Source organism: Aegilops tauschii, chromosome 2 (assembly GCF_002575655.3).
Source record: "Aegilops tauschii subsp. strangulata cultivar AL8/78 chromosome 2, Aet v6.0, whole genome shotgun sequence".
In the NCBI taxonomy this organism is placed as follows: domain Eukaryota; kingdom Viridiplantae; phylum Streptophyta; class Magnoliopsida; order Poales; family Poaceae; genus Aegilops; species Aegilops tauschii.
The window spans coordinates 438153079-438168460 of record NC_053036.3 but is presented as its reverse complement, the minus strand read 5'-3'; the positions used below and the strand labels follow the sequence as shown (position 1 = coordinate 438168460).

Below are 15382 nucleotides of genomic sequence, written 5' to 3'. Positions count from 1 at the left end.
CCAAAGCTCTATCCAGCCTGACTCGGGTATACGAGCCTCCTATTACTTTCTTCTCATAAGTCCACTTTATACCTTTGTATCCGAGATCAAGTAATCCACACACGTCAACCGCGTCTCTGAAGCCCTGGATCTGCGATTGACTTCTCGACCCAATCCCGTCATGTTCATTGTGTCTCAACACCTCATTGAAGTCACCTATACACACCCACGGTAGATCATGGAGGGTGGACAGGTTTTTCATTGTATTCCAAGTATGATGGCGAAGGTGCATCTGAGCTTCGCCATAGAAACAAGAGAGCCTCCATGGTTGATCTCCTACGCCAATGATCTTACAATCAATATGATACTTAGAATAACCCAAAATCTCAGTCTTTATTTCATTATTCCAGAAAATAGCCAAGCCTCCACTCCTACCGGAGGCATCAACAGCAAAAGAACAATCGTAACCTAAAGTACTTTTCAAATTCTCAGCTCTTACCCCGTTGATCTGGGTTTCAACTAGACAAAGCACTCTAGGGGCAAACTTATTCGCGAGTTCGCGCGGCTCTTGAACTGTCGGGGCGTTGCCAATCCCCCGACAGTTCCAGCATAGAAGATTCATTGCGTCCGGCGGTCCTCCGCCGGGGAGGCCGCCGATCTCGTGTCCGAGCTCTTTCCCCCACTGGGGTTCTTCTTCAGCACACCAACTGTCCCGTCCTTCTCGCCCGAAGTTCCTGTCTTCCCCATCTGCCCCATGAGTTTAGACTGGTTTGGGTCTTGCTTAGGAGGAGGGATGATCGGCACCGTGCTCGCACTCGGCTTCGTCACCGCCACCAGTTCCAGCCCCGACGATTTGGGGTTTGGAGATCTAACCACCTGATCGGACGATCGCTTCCTGTTGTTGTCCAGGTCCATACCTTCGTCTGCATGTACCTCTTGTTGACTTATCGCTGGATTGTATGCCGCATGCATCTCTTGCTTCTGGTTCTGCTGCTTTCTGTTTCAGCGTCGGGTTCCCCACGCAGTGGTCGCTGGAGCCCGAAGGTTTTTGAACACCAGAGCAGAGGGGGGGGTGCACCCCGTCGCCATGCTCCTTGAACTCATGACCCATCATGCCACACACCTGACACCAATCGGGCAAGCGCTCATACTTCACCGCAAAAATCTCCCTCTCTCCTCCCCGGATCAAGGATATAGCTTTCTTCAGAGGATGACGGACGTCCAATCTAACTTTGACTCTATAAAAGTTTCCTTCAAAATCAAAGGATGAAGGCTCGGAGTCAACAAACTCACCAATCTTTGATGTAAGCGCCTTAACCTTTCCATGAAAAGCGATCGAAAGCTCGATGATTCTCGCCCAGATCTTGAAGGTGAAAAGCTTAATAGAGGAGGGTTTTGTATATCCATCATACGGGGCGATGAGTACTGGGTTTCCCCTGAAGTGCCATGTACCGCCCTGGGTCACACGCTCCCAATCCCCCAAGCAATCAAATTGCATCTGGAAAAGGTTCTCCTCCAAGGTTTTAATCTTGACTGGCCTGGCTAGATCCCATGCTGTTCTCATGTTACGGAAGAACCAGTAAGAGCTGAAATCCTTGTCCATATAAACTCGGGCTAGAATCATCCAGCGGAGCGCCTCCTCTGCTGGTGCATCATCATCCTCAAAGATTACATCATCGAGGTCATCTTCCTTGAGGGCCAACTCCTTCATCATCTCCTCCAAGTTTCCTTTTCCCTTGCGGTCAGCCGCCGACGAACTCCCCCGGCCAACCATCTGGATCAGACACAGGAGGCGGACGATCTTCTCGAACCAGCAAAAACCCCAGCCCCCGACGGTGAGAGACCAGCCCCGGGCCTTGACAGCGACTAGGCTGACCCGATCCCTGGATGCGCAGCTCAAACCACCGGCGGGAGGAACGGTAGATCTCAAGGCGCCCGAGGCGGCGAGAGGAACGAAACCCTAACTAGAGGGAAGCCCACACAATAAAAAAATAAATCCGATTTCATTTGCTGCAACAATCAATGATGGAGGGCCAACACAGGCCGTGGTGGTCTTCTGATAACTGAGCCCAATCACTTTCCGGCCCAGAGATCCTAACTACCCTAGCCCCTGAAGACCATTCTCCCTTCCACTTTTCGGCCTCCAGAACCCACGACGCAGCTGCCGCTAGAGGTACAGAACAATGGCGGCCGCCGCAGGCGACGGCGGCAGCGTCCCGCCGAAGACCCCAATAGCGGAGGCGCCTCCCGCTTCTCGTCCGCACGTGACCCGCAATGCCATGCCGTGGGAGAGGTGCGTCGCCGGCGTCCAATTGGCTCTCAAAGGTGCGCGCTTGCTTACGCCTCTACTCACCCATCGCCCTTTCTTTTCTTCCTCTATACGTGCTTGTGAACTCCCATCTCCTGACTCGCGTTGTCAATTGGTGATAGATCCGAAGGTGGTGTTCCTGAGGGAGCAGATCGAGAAAGCCGGGTGCACCGTATGGCCGACGTTTTTCCGGGCGGCCATCTGCACGTCCAGCGGGAACTACGCAAGCGGCGTCGGGGTATGCTGTTCTTCATTCCCTCTCCCCTCATTATCGGTGCTTTATGGCTGGCGCTCCACTTACAGGGGTTCACGTTGGCAATCTAATAAAAAAAATCGATCAAAAGGAGCCTCGCCCCCGGTTCATGTTGGCACTCCACTTACAGGGGCTCAGAGAAGCACGCCCTCCATGCTCAACACTAACAACAGCTTCAGCCCAGGATTGACGCTCAGTTTCCTGAGCATCAATTCCCTGAAAAAAGACAGCCTTTTCCCCAAATGGTTCTTTGAGGGATTTTGCCCAGTCCCCCAGAAACCCTACTGTCAGATGCCACACCTGTTTTTTCACAGAGATCCAGGTGCATTTGGTAAAAAACTAAGCCATTTCTGCAGTTCAAAAGTCCCCACAGGACAGCATAAGAAACAGCTAAAGATCTAAAATCTGCAATGCTAACACCAAAGATAAGCTCAGCATCATTCTAAATGGATTTAGCAACAATACATTCAAACATTCAATGTACAGATGTCTCAATTTCACTACAATGTCTCAATTTCACTACAATGTCTACATTCCAGAGGTTTTGTCATGCCGCTCCTCCTCAGGCTATCACAGGTGATAAGAGCAACAAGAACCCCTGAATCGTAGGGGGGACTTTAAGTTGCTAGACAGCCGGTAACAGGACAGGTTGGACCCCTCTCAAGTTCACAATTGCATATAGGGATTTATAGGAACATACCCCTTTAGACTCATACTACCAAACTAAGCTTTCCTCCTGCTCTACAAATACAACAGATTCTAAGTCTATCCACATGGCCATGAGATCTTCAGTCAAGGTCCTCCTAAAGGTGCACTTCAACTGAATCCCATCCCAGAGCTCAAACAGTCTTATTTGTCTCATTGACCACACAATAGATATCCCAAAATTGTGTGGCCAGAGGAGAGTTGCCAAACCAAATGCCTTCCCCAAAACGAACTGATCTACCATTACCTACATGCCACTTGTATCCAGATTTAACAGCTTGCATGGCCCACATAACCCCTTTCCAGAACCGAGAGGGGCGAGAGTCATGGCAGCAGAGCTCATTAGGATTTCTAGTATTATACTTAGCATCTATAACTTTTCTCCACAATGTTCCTTCCCTTGCAATATACCTTTTGGATATTTGGCACTCCCGTACCCCCATATTCCTTCCTCATGATCATGTTAAGGCCTTGGATATTTGGCACTCCCATAACCCCCGTACTCCTTATGCAGAGAGATGGCCACTTTGCAAGATGATTTTTTTATTTCCTTCACTATTACTCCACATGCATTTGGCCATTTGAGAATTCACTAAAGCTATAGCCCACTTAGGGAATTTTAAGAAGGAAAGCATGTAATTTGGAATACTGAATAAACAAGACCTAATTAAAGTCACTTTGCCCAACATAGAACGTAACTTGCCTTTCCATCAGCTATTCTAGCTAACATAAAATCCACTAAAGGTTGAAGATCCTCTCTCCTCAACTTCTCAAAGTGTAAAGGTAATCCTAAATATTTCATAGGAAAGTATCATCAGCATATTCTAAACAAGCTACACCCCCAGGAATAAAGTTTGGACAAAGACCTCTAATGAGCCCTACTTTCCACCTTTAACTAGCATTTCGTCAAAAATATCCACAACGAGATTAAACAAGGGAGAAAGAGGGTGCCCTTGCCTAAGCCCTCTACTAGTGGTAAAGAACACTCTCCCCATTAATCTTGCCTCCTATGGTACCATTTTGAGCAATCATGTCAATCCAGTTAATCCACTTACTACCAAAACCTCGAAAATCCAAGTTATCCTTGTCATAGGCCTTCTCATAGTCAATTTTAGGGCATGTTTGGTTGTTGGCCTGGGCTTCATGCCTGGTAAAAGAGGCTGCCTGCCATCCGCCTGGTACTCCCTTGCTTTTGTGCATGGTGTGGCTGCCTGGACATCATGTGTTTCGTTGGTGGCCTGGCCTGGTGAAATATTTAAATAATTTACTAGCATGATTGATGGAGATTGAACGCCCATAAGCTCAATGAGGCAGGGAAACAGTGCCCAGGCAGCTACCCAGGCGTCCTTTTTTGAGCGCCTGGTCCAGGCTAAGCGGACTGCCTGGGTCAAATTCCAGGCTAAGCAAAATGTCAGGTAACCACGCCAGGCTAGCAACAACTTTTGCAGGACAGCAACCAAACACTGTCCAGGCACAGTTCAGGGAGGCTCCAAGCCAGGCACGATTCAGTGTGGACACTATCAAAACAGACCCTTATAAACACTAGCTCAGTGTGGACACTATCAAAACAGACCCTTATAAACACTAGCCCTTTATCACTAGAAGATTGGACACACATGAACAATTTCATGTGCTGTCACTACACTCTTTAAGATGTATCTACCTCTAATGGAAGCAGACTAATGTTCAGAGATCATCCTACTAATAATCAGAGCTGTTAGGAAATATGCAATCTGTATTTCCAGGTGGCCATGGGCTAATATATATACATGTACGGATGTGGTAAATATGCAGGAAACCCCTTATACAATGGGGATATTACATGACAAATATATACAACTCTAACACCCCCCTCAAACTCAGGGTGGATCAACAACACTAAGTTTGGAGAGATAGAAGCTGTGCTATGCTCTAGTCTGGGCCTTCATAAAGAAATCTGCCAACTGTAACTCTAATAAGCTAAAAAGCACTGATATGGGGACACGGACACGGCGACACGCAAAGGGGGGACACGGGATACGGCATTTTCCATAAACAGCCCATCGGAGACACGGCAAGTATATATAAAAATAAATAAAAATATGCCATGTAATATAGAGTTAAAGACAAAAAAATAACGAGAAAGAGATTGCCCCATTCAGCAGTAACTGGGCCACAAAGAAGATGATCCATTAGTAGTTGGGCCGGCCCAGCTAGTGCCATTTCAAGAGCAACTGGATGCTACAGATTAATCTGCACCGTCAAAAACTCAAAACTCTATCTCTCTCTGCCCTAACGCTTTGACCAAGCCGCCACTCTCCTCCCAGCGATGGATCTCTCATCTACCCGGCAGCAGGCCAGCAGCTCTCGCCACCGCCCTCCTCCTAGCGTGCTCCTCTTGCCGCAGCAGCAGCAGCGGCCAGCGCTGCAGTGGGGCATGCAGCAGCAGCGGCGGCGGCGTCACGGGCGCAGCAGCGCGGCGGCGAGGGCACATCAGCAGCACGGCGGCGAGGGCGCAGCAGCAGCAGCGCGGCGGCGGGAGGGTGCTCCAGATCTAGCATTGGCTTGTATCCCTTCCGTGTCCCAGCCGTGTCCTCCCTTTTCTTTCTTTCTTTTAATTCTTAATTCGGGAAATACGGTGGGATACGCATATCCCTGCGTGTCCAAGCGTGTCCCCGTGTCCCGCCGTGTCAGCATGGGGATTCGACAACTTTTGCCGTGTCCATGCATTGTAGCTAATAAGAGCAATGATCTGATCATGCACACCAACGCTCACAAAAGGAGCATAAACACCAATATGCTTGATGAGCTTATGCTTCATAGGGTTACACACAATACTTATAGCACATGTACCCTTTGACAAGAGGGGAGTAGGTGTAGTAACAGAAACACCAAACTCCTTAAGTAACCATCGTAACCAAGTCACCTATGCCGTCAAAACAGTCATAGCTTGCAACTCGGCCTCTGTACTCGAATAGGAAACTGTAGTATGTTTCTTCGTTTTCCTGGCAATGAGAGAACCACCAAACACAGTAAGTACAAAGTGAACAAAAGGGACCACTAGCCCACGTAGCATTTGAATAGGGCCTGAAGCTGTAATGAACTGGAGCGGGGAAAGAAAGGACGGGGAGAAGTCGTGCAATGAAGATATCATAGAACACGAAGAACGTGACTATAATGAACTGAAGTGGGAGCAGAAACAAACTGACTCAAAATATGGACATGATAGGAGATATCTGGACGAGTGACAACTAGATAGACAAGACTCTCAACAAGACGATAACACGCCGGACCAGACAAGGGGTCACAATCTAAAGCACGTAGGTGAACATTGAGCTCCATGGTAGTCTTAACATTGCGCATATCAGTAAGAGCAACACGGGCAAGAAGATCCTAGATATACTTATCTTGGGAAACAAAGAAGCTATCAGAGGTAGAAGAAACCTCAATCCCAAGAAAACAATGAAGAGGGCCAAGACCAGACATAAGAAACTGCTCACTATGATGTGCCTTCACAAAGGCAATGTAAACAGGGTAGTCACCAGTGTTGATCATGTCATCAACATATAAAAGAAGAAGAGTCAGACCATGAGCAGAAAGGTGGGCAAACATTGCAAGATCATGAGCACTCGCCAAAAAACCCAACAACAATCACCACAGAGGCGAAACGGTTAAACCGGGCACGAGGGGCTTGCTTAGGGCCATATAGAGAGCGATGAAGACGGCAGACCATGCCATCAGGGACAGAATACTCAGGATGTGACTGCATGTAAACTTCCTCACACAACTCACTATTAAGAAAGGTATTCTTAACATCAAGCTAAGATACAGACCAATGATGAACATAAGCCACAGCAAGAAGTGTGCGAGTAGTGGTCATATGGGCCACTAGAGGAAAAGTCTTATCGTAATCAAGACCATGCCCCCGCTGAAAGCCACGAGCCACAAGACGAACTTTGTAGTGCTCAAGAGAATCAGCGAAGCAAGTCTTAATGAAGCAGCACAAAGGTTGTGGAGGAGCAACTCCACCTTGCTGCTATAATGTGTACAGCACAAGTGTTGAAGGAACAACTTCAACGTGCTGCGTTAGATATCGCTCTAGAGGCGAAAGTAGGCCGATAGGGCAGCAAGAGTTCAATCCAGAACTCCTAGGGCACAAGATCTACTCCAAGATCTTAGATAAGAACAACAAGTTCTATTATAGGTAGTGGGTGCATAGTCTGGGTACAAAGTAGAGGTGAGGACCTCTATTTATAGGGCTTTGGGAAGCTTTCACATACTTCTACTTATAGCTAGAATACTCTAGAAAACATTATTTAAGTTCCACCATTCTACTCATAGCTACTCACAACTAGAAGACTCTAGAAGATGGTAGGGTAGAAAAGAAAAGAAAAGAAATACTACACTGGAGTGGAAGCATCTAGAACTCTAGAAGTAGCCAAACAGATCTGGCATCTGTTTTTCTTCTTTTTCTCTCATCTATTGTTCCTCATCATTCTCCCCTGGTTGTTTGGAACTCACCCTCGAGTTATCGTCATAGAGCACTTCTTCTAGGTGGTAGAGAGTCAAGTCCGCAACATTGAAAGTATTGGATATGCCAGCGATAATCGTGTCCTGTCCAACATGGCCATTAAGATCAGTTGAATGGAGTTCTCTAATTAGTTTGTCACGCAGAGAACTCCTTGGGATGCACAAACGATCATTTTTGAAGAGATAGCCATCCTGCACCAGTCGTCACCTAATGGCTGGCCCTTGATGTGCTTCACCCAAACATGGCCAAAGTCTTCATCATCCTCATACAACTCCTTTATTTGATCCATGCCTGGAAGTTCAGCTTCAAAAGAAGTCAAGAGGCATGCATGACGACTCAAAGCATCGGCCACTCGGTTTGTTGTCCCAGATTTATGCACGATATGTTGCCCATCTCGCTAGCATGCGGTCAACATGCTTTTGATTTCTAAAATGCTTCAAGGATTGATTGTCACTATAAACAATGAATTCTTTAGGCAGCAAATAGACTTCCCAAGTTTTCAACGCTCTGAAAACGGCATATAATTCTTGCTGATAGGTACTCCATTTCTGTCTAGCTTCACTTAACTTTTCACTAAAGAAAGCAATGGGCTTCCTTCCTTGAGATAGGACAGCTCTAATGCCTACTCCACTTGCATCACTCTCAAACTCAAAAGTCTTGTTGAAATCAGGTAGCACCAAGACAGGAGCTTGTGATAGTTTTTGTTTAATCTCATTGTAACTAGCTTCAGCTGCTTCTGTCCATTGGAACTTTCCTTTCCTCAAACACTCGGTAATTGGTGCCTTGATAGTGCTGAAATTCTTCACAAATCGCCTATAGAAAGTTGCAAGGCCATGAAAACTTCTTACCTCAGAAATGGTCTTCGGAGTTGGCCATTCTCGGATTGCTTCAACCTTAGAATCATCAACACGAATACCGTCACATGTTATGACGAATCCTAGGAAAGGAAGTTGTGTTTGCAGGAAAACACATTTCTTCAAGTTGACGTAGAGCTCATTTTCCCTTAGTACTTCTAGCACCTTCTGAATGTGATCAAAGTGTTCATCCTCATCCTTGCTATAGATCAAGATGTCATCGAAATAGACCACAACAAAGTGGGACAAGAAAGGTCGGAGGACTTGATTCATTAAGCACATAAAGGTACTTGGTGCATTTGAGAGTCCAAATGGCATGACTAGCCATTCAAACAACCCTTCCTTTGTCTTGAAGGCGGTTTTCCATTCATCCCCGGGTCTGATACGGATTTGATGATATCCGCTTCTTAAATCTAGCTTTGTAAACACTCTTGCTCCACTAAGCTGATCCAACATATCAACTAGACGGGGAATCGGGAATCTATACCGTACGGTGATCTTGTTAATGGCTCTACTGTCCGTGCACATGCACCAAGATCCATCTTTCTTTGGCGCGAGTAGGGCTGGTACAGCACATGGGCTAATACTTTCTCGAATGTGCCCCTTTTGCAGCAATTCCTCCACTTTCTCCTTCAATATATCATGCTCCTTTGGGCTCATTCGATAGTCTGGAAGATTAGGAAGACTTGCTCTCGGAATTAAGTCAATTCTATGTTGAATTCCTCTCATCAGTGGCAAGCCTTGTGGCTCTCCCAGTATGTTCTGAAATTCTGCCAATAAACCACGTACCTTTGCTGGAATTTCAACAGTCGGGTGCTCTTCTCGTTTTACAACAAGTGCAACACACAAATCTGCCTCCTTTAAGCCTTCCATAAACTCATGAGAGGTATGGGAGATAGTTAACGTAGTTTTCCCTTCCTCCTTAGAGGTATTACCTTCGGTTTTGTTTGGTAAGATAATGATCTTTCTCTTGTTCCAAATGAAAGAGTAGAGTTTTCCTTGCCCTTGTGTATAGTATCCACATCAAATTGCCAAGGTCCCCCAAGAAGAACATGGCTAGCGTCCATATCAACTACGTCACACAACACACTAGTAGAACGCCCGTGCGTTGCTACGGGCTATAATCCATATATAAATGAATCAAACAAATAGTTAAGGTGTCTTCAAGGCCAAAGCTTATTTCTCCGACGTACGTCCATGCGTGTTTGGACATCAAACGGGCATCCGGTAGGATCCCCAAAATTCATCTGTCTAGACAATCCGGGCTCTCCTAAATCTAGACCATATATGGGGAGAAAATTGGTTGTCCAGACTATCCGTCATGTTATCTCCAACACGCGGGCCCAACACAAAAAACCCATCCCACCACGCACCCTTCCCTTTTCTCGTCGAACCCGCTCGGTTTCCCGCCATAGCGGGATATTTCTCCCTGGAGCCCTCTCCTTTAAAACCGGATGATGCCCACCTCATCTACGTCGTGCATTGCAACAGGGATGAAATGGTTCGTATTTACAATATAATAGAGCGGGTTAAACTAAGTCAATATTATTGACACAAAACAACAAATAACTACATAGACCATTCTCAAAGGTCCATTCAACTTTGCAAATGCACATGGACATGGAAGGCTAGTGGCAACCTAAACACATTCCTAGTTTCCAATAAGCTCCACCTCCAGCCCACACAACATTCATTGCCAGAAGGGATACTTTTGTTCGTCTCTAACTCCTCCTTCCCTATATCTTCTACTCTTAGCCTCTTCGTCAACCAACATCATGTCAACAGTGCATTCGTCAGTGACGCATCATCTTCTTCCTCCTTCCTCGTCAGCTTATTTCTTGTTCCTACTTATTTCCTAAAATACTCCTTTATTTTTTTCACTTTATTTTTGGAACACTCTCTTTTCTTCTCCAACACCATGGACCATTTGTCCGCTTTAGTTCTTCCTTCTTATTCCTGGAAAACTCTTCCTTTCTACTCTAGCATGAACCACCTGCCGAATGTAGTGTCGTGTTGTCATCATCCGTGAACGTTTCGGCAACCGTCAGCGTGTCGACATCCCGTAGAGCATGTTCGTCATGCATCTTGGTGAACGCTTGGTCGCCCATGTCGTGAGTGAATGGTGGCCGTTGTCCATGTTGGCACGCGGTGCTCGGCCATGTCGCTGAGAGCATGTTGACCGTCATTGCCCAGGAGCGCTTTAAAAAAAAATCGACGCAATTAACTGTTTGCTTACTTAATTAATTACACAAATAATTAGCGTCCGACTTAATTCACTGCATGCCTAATTAACTGCCAACCAAATCAATTATTTATCTATCTAATTAGGAAAAAAAATCCCTACTTCTAATTATATGCAGGCATAATTAACTGTCTACTAATTAATTAATTACATTAATGACTTGGTTTTCAAATTGATTCACTGCAAAAACAATTCCTATTTAAATGGACCTAATTAATTGCATTAATTGTTTGATTTCTAAATTGATTCAATGCTCAATTTCCAAAATATTTTTCGCAAGAATGGCTGCTAGAAGTGATGACCACGTAAATATTTCCTTTACTAATAGAGATATTACAAATAAACTATGGAACATTTTCTGCCTATCTACATCCAACAGCAGACCAAAAGCAGACACTACTTGATCAAGGATGGACCATTCACACCATTTAGGCAATAATAAACCTCTAAGCTGGATCCAAGTTTCAGTTAATTCCTCGAAATTTTCTAATTCTTCCTTCCAGACTGCAACTCTGACAGTCATGTCTTCCTTTGACAGCCCAAAACAGGGATAGCCAGCCACCTGTTCAACTTGAATATGAGGGGTGAACTTAACTAAGAAGGACCACTGATCAAGCTCTCTAATCTGCCAAGGCCAATTGGTTTTATATATTACAGAGAACTCTTTGGCAAGTTCATCCTTAGAAATCTCACCAGACTTAGTATATGCAACTCCACAATTCTTCAAAGACCCGATTGCAAGGTTACCCATCTCCTGCACTTCTATGTGCTAAAACCTAGCTTAGCTATCCACCTGGTGTGCACTTGATTTGCATATGAAACAGATTTTAGGTCTCTTACACATGGGTTTTGTGATGTTTTGGGTTATCACAATTGAAACACAGCACATGAGCATACTCAGTAAACTCCTCTCCGACCTCTCTGCTAGTACCAGCACCATTGGGGTTTCCTGCAGCCATCTGGGATGGTTTTTCGGCGTTCTCCTTATGAGCATCCTTGGGCTGCCCTTCCTAGCTCTGCTGTTGCTGATGTTGAGGCTGACCAAGAGGTACCCACTGATTGCCTTGCGGAAACACAGGAGGTGGGTACTGAGGATAAGAACCATCAGGTAATCAAACTGCAAAGGAGGAGGCGGCTGCTGTGGACGCGTGCCCCCCTCTCCCTTCCTCCTCTACCTCTGTTCCCCTTAGCCATCCTAACCCTAAGCAGCAGAAGCTGGAAATCAAGGCGCTCCCAACCCAAGATGTTCGCAAGCAGCTGAAACTCACCTTATCACCGAATTCCTTGTCCCAGATGATCGCGAGCAGCTGAACTCACATTCTCACCGAATTTCTTGTCCCAGATCCCAGAAGGAAAGCAATCCTCGATCACAACGCAACAAACAAATCTTGCTGGATCCACACTGCCACCTGTGACTTCTCTCGGTCTCGGCAGGGGTGAAGGAGTGATTGGGGAAAAAGGCTCCCACAACTGTCCAAAATGGTCTAACCCCACCGCAGACGCTGACAGCCGGATCCAACGCACATCTGACCCCAACCCTGGAAACCCTCACGGTAGCGTTCTCCTCGTCCGCGCCAGCAACCCTTGAATTGGAAACCGGCAAAGTCATCAAGGACCAACAATGGCGAATCCGCAAACATGATCCCAACATAACCACATGACCAGCAATATGTCGAGCACCTGGAGATGTTCTCAACAAATCATAGATTGCAGCACTATCCTCTGTAGGAATTGACTTAGAACCCAAATGCACCCTCCATCGTCCCCGACGGCAAATCCACGACGCCTAATCTAATCTGAACAGCCTCCATCGTGCTTGCTGAACTTTGAATGTCGAGGTGGCCTATTCCGCAGCCCGCGCTAGAATCTGCTCCGCTGTCAGTGCTTTGCCTTGTTGGAACAAGCGACCTCGCTCCACTGTAATCCTGTCCAGAATCCACAAAGCCAGCTTGAGCCTGATCTTCTCCAATGCTCGATCTGCGCGAGCTACCGCGTCCATCAGTGCTAAGAGCTCCTGACCCGTCAGTTGCCTCCCCCTCCCATGCGGATCCATAGATTCTCCCTCGGGACCACTTAGGGAGCCCAGGATTTAAATCAGGAGACACGCCAAGCACAACCCCGAGACCCACTCTTGAACGAGGTGTTAGGGTATGCCGAGGTAGAGGAGAGAACACGGCGGCAAATCCAAGACACATAATCTAACCTGAACAACCTCCCTCGTGCTTGCTGAACTCTAAATGTCGACATGGCCTCTGCCGTAGCCCATGTCAGAAGCTGCTCCGGTGTCAGTGCTTTGCCCTGTTGGAACAAGCGACTTCACTCCAGACTCCACTGTAGTCATGAAGTGTCTGGGGTTGTCACAAATCATAACAATTCCATGCAAACCAGAGTGTACTATGGTCTGTATACTTTTGTAAATTATAGTGCTTTTGTTGTTTGGGGACATGTTTTAGCAAAAGATTAACTAGGATAATATTGGCTTGTCAAGATATGGGTGAGGAGATAATTGTCTTGTATGAATCTTGAAAGCATTCACTTGGTAGGACAACCAAAGTTGTGAATTTTACCTGGGTGTTAAATATTTGAACTGAAGTGTTCAAAAGATAGGTTCATCTGTTTTATGTACGTGAATGGAATTTTTCTCTGAAATGTATGTAAAATTCACGTTTGCACCTCTGTCAGCAACATTTACGGCAAGGGTAGGCCGAGCTGGTTCCTGTTTTCTTGTTATCGGTGCATGTTGACAGGAATTGCTGCTGCCCTATTTGTAAAATTTTCTCCAAAAAATTTTGGGCAGCCCTAAAATACAACACCAAGTGCTGCAAATATACAGCAGCCGTGGCTGCCACAAAATTTTAGGGCAGTGGGGGGCCATGCAGGACGATAAAAAAACGGCTGTTTTACATCACTGTGTGCCAAAAAAGCTGCTCCAACATCTGCCCTAAAATAGGACACCCACAAAAAGACCGACATGATGTATCTTAGGGCACCAATTTGAGGGCAGCTGTTGGAGATGAACATTTTCTGGTGCTCTAAAAACAACTTTTTGGTGCCCCAAATTTTATTCCAACCACTTTTTTTCTGCTCTATTATAGGGCTGCTGTTGGAGATGCTCTTTAGCAACTAGTATAAGCCAGTGCAATTGCCTGACCTATTACATTAGTTTCTCAAAATTCTTTGATTGGCCTTTTTCCTTGTGGATTCTATTTCAAGTGAACTATTAATGAGAGAGCTGCTCTAATATTTTCCAGTTATTTATGTTCAGGTACAAGTTTGCTGTAATCACATGCGAAGGCAAGATGAGATAACTCAGGTCATAATTCATGAGTTAGTACATGTTTATGATGACTGTGTTGTCAAGAACATCGACTGGAAAAACTGCGCTCACCAGGCTTGCTCTGAGGTAGTGAAATACTTGTCATATAAATGGAAGTTATTGGCATGTTACTGTGCCACTGAAACTTATGTTCTGTTGTGAGTTATTGTAATTGGCTTACATTGTGTTATTTATTCTTAGATTCGAGCTAATCATCTTAGTGGCAATTGCCATTACAAACGTGAACTGATGAAAGGCTTCCTGAAGATAAAGGGGCATGAGCCAGTAAGTATTTTTTTTAGCAAAAGCAAAACAGCCTTTTTGTAGTCCTGTTATTGAGCTCACACCACATATGGCATTGGTTCTCTGTTAGCAAGCTACAAACTTTGAATAGTTAAATATAGTGAATCACTATTGGTAACTATTGAAATTGTTTACAGCTTCCCCGTGGTTCTTTACTTGTTAGCTAATGAGCGTGATTTTCCTATTTTCATTTTTATTTTGCCAATCGAATGTTTATGCCTGCTGTGACGTTTTCTGCATTTCTGAAGGAATGTGTCAAAAGACGTGCACTGCTTTCTGTCAAGAACAACCCGCACTGTTCAGAAAAAGCTGCAGAAGCTGCAGTTGAGAAGGTGTGGGATATGTGCTACAACGACCCACGCCCGTTTGATAAGGCTCTATGAAGTGAAAGCTGCCAGGGCAGTTTTGTTAACTTTCAGACGGGTTCTATGAAGTGTATCCTGTGGGACAGTCTAGTTTCTCTTCAGACGGGCTCCATGAAGTACAGTACTTAGCAAAGCGTTGCAACAAAATCTGGAAATTTGGTGCTGGAGCAAAACTTTGAATGCCATGATATTAGTCCAGACAATCTAACAGATTATTCCATGTAATTCAATTGTTTTACATGGCATATAGGGACAGCTGACTGAGCTCTAAATAAGAGTGGCTGTGAATGATTAATTCTTTATACCAGCTAAGTATTGCTTAAGATGTTCCCTTTTTTCTCCCTTTTTGAAATTTCAGCCCTTTGGAAATGCATTTAGAACTACAGGGATGCCGACAATGTGGCGTCGGTTGGCTTGTGTGCCCTGTGTGGGCATGCGAGGGCGTGCGGTGATGCGGCATGGCTGCGCAGGGAAGCGTTGTGTTGGCGCGTTGGGTGTTCGGCAGCCTGGAATTGGTGCCTAGATGTCCGGGCAACGCCTTGGGTTG

At 45.7% G+C, this 15382-nt stretch overlaps 1 protein-coding gene across 1 annotated transcript; it reads left to right on the top strand.

Annotated features, from left to right (window-relative positions):
* Positions 1 to 2053: 2053 nt before the first annotated feature.
* Positions 2054 to 15158, top strand: LOC109781063 (mitochondrial inner membrane protease ATP23). Its single transcript, XM_020339645.3, has 5 exons — positions 2054 to 2304; positions 2410 to 2525; positions 14117 to 14254; positions 14369 to 14452; positions 14719 to 15158. The coding sequence occupies exons 1-5, from the start codon at positions 2163 to 2165 to the stop codon at positions 14851 to 14853; spliced, it is 615 nt and encodes a 204-aa protein (XP_020195234.1). The 5' UTR covers positions 2054 to 2162; the 3' UTR covers positions 14854 to 15158.
* Positions 15159 to 15382: the final 224 nt, after the last annotated feature.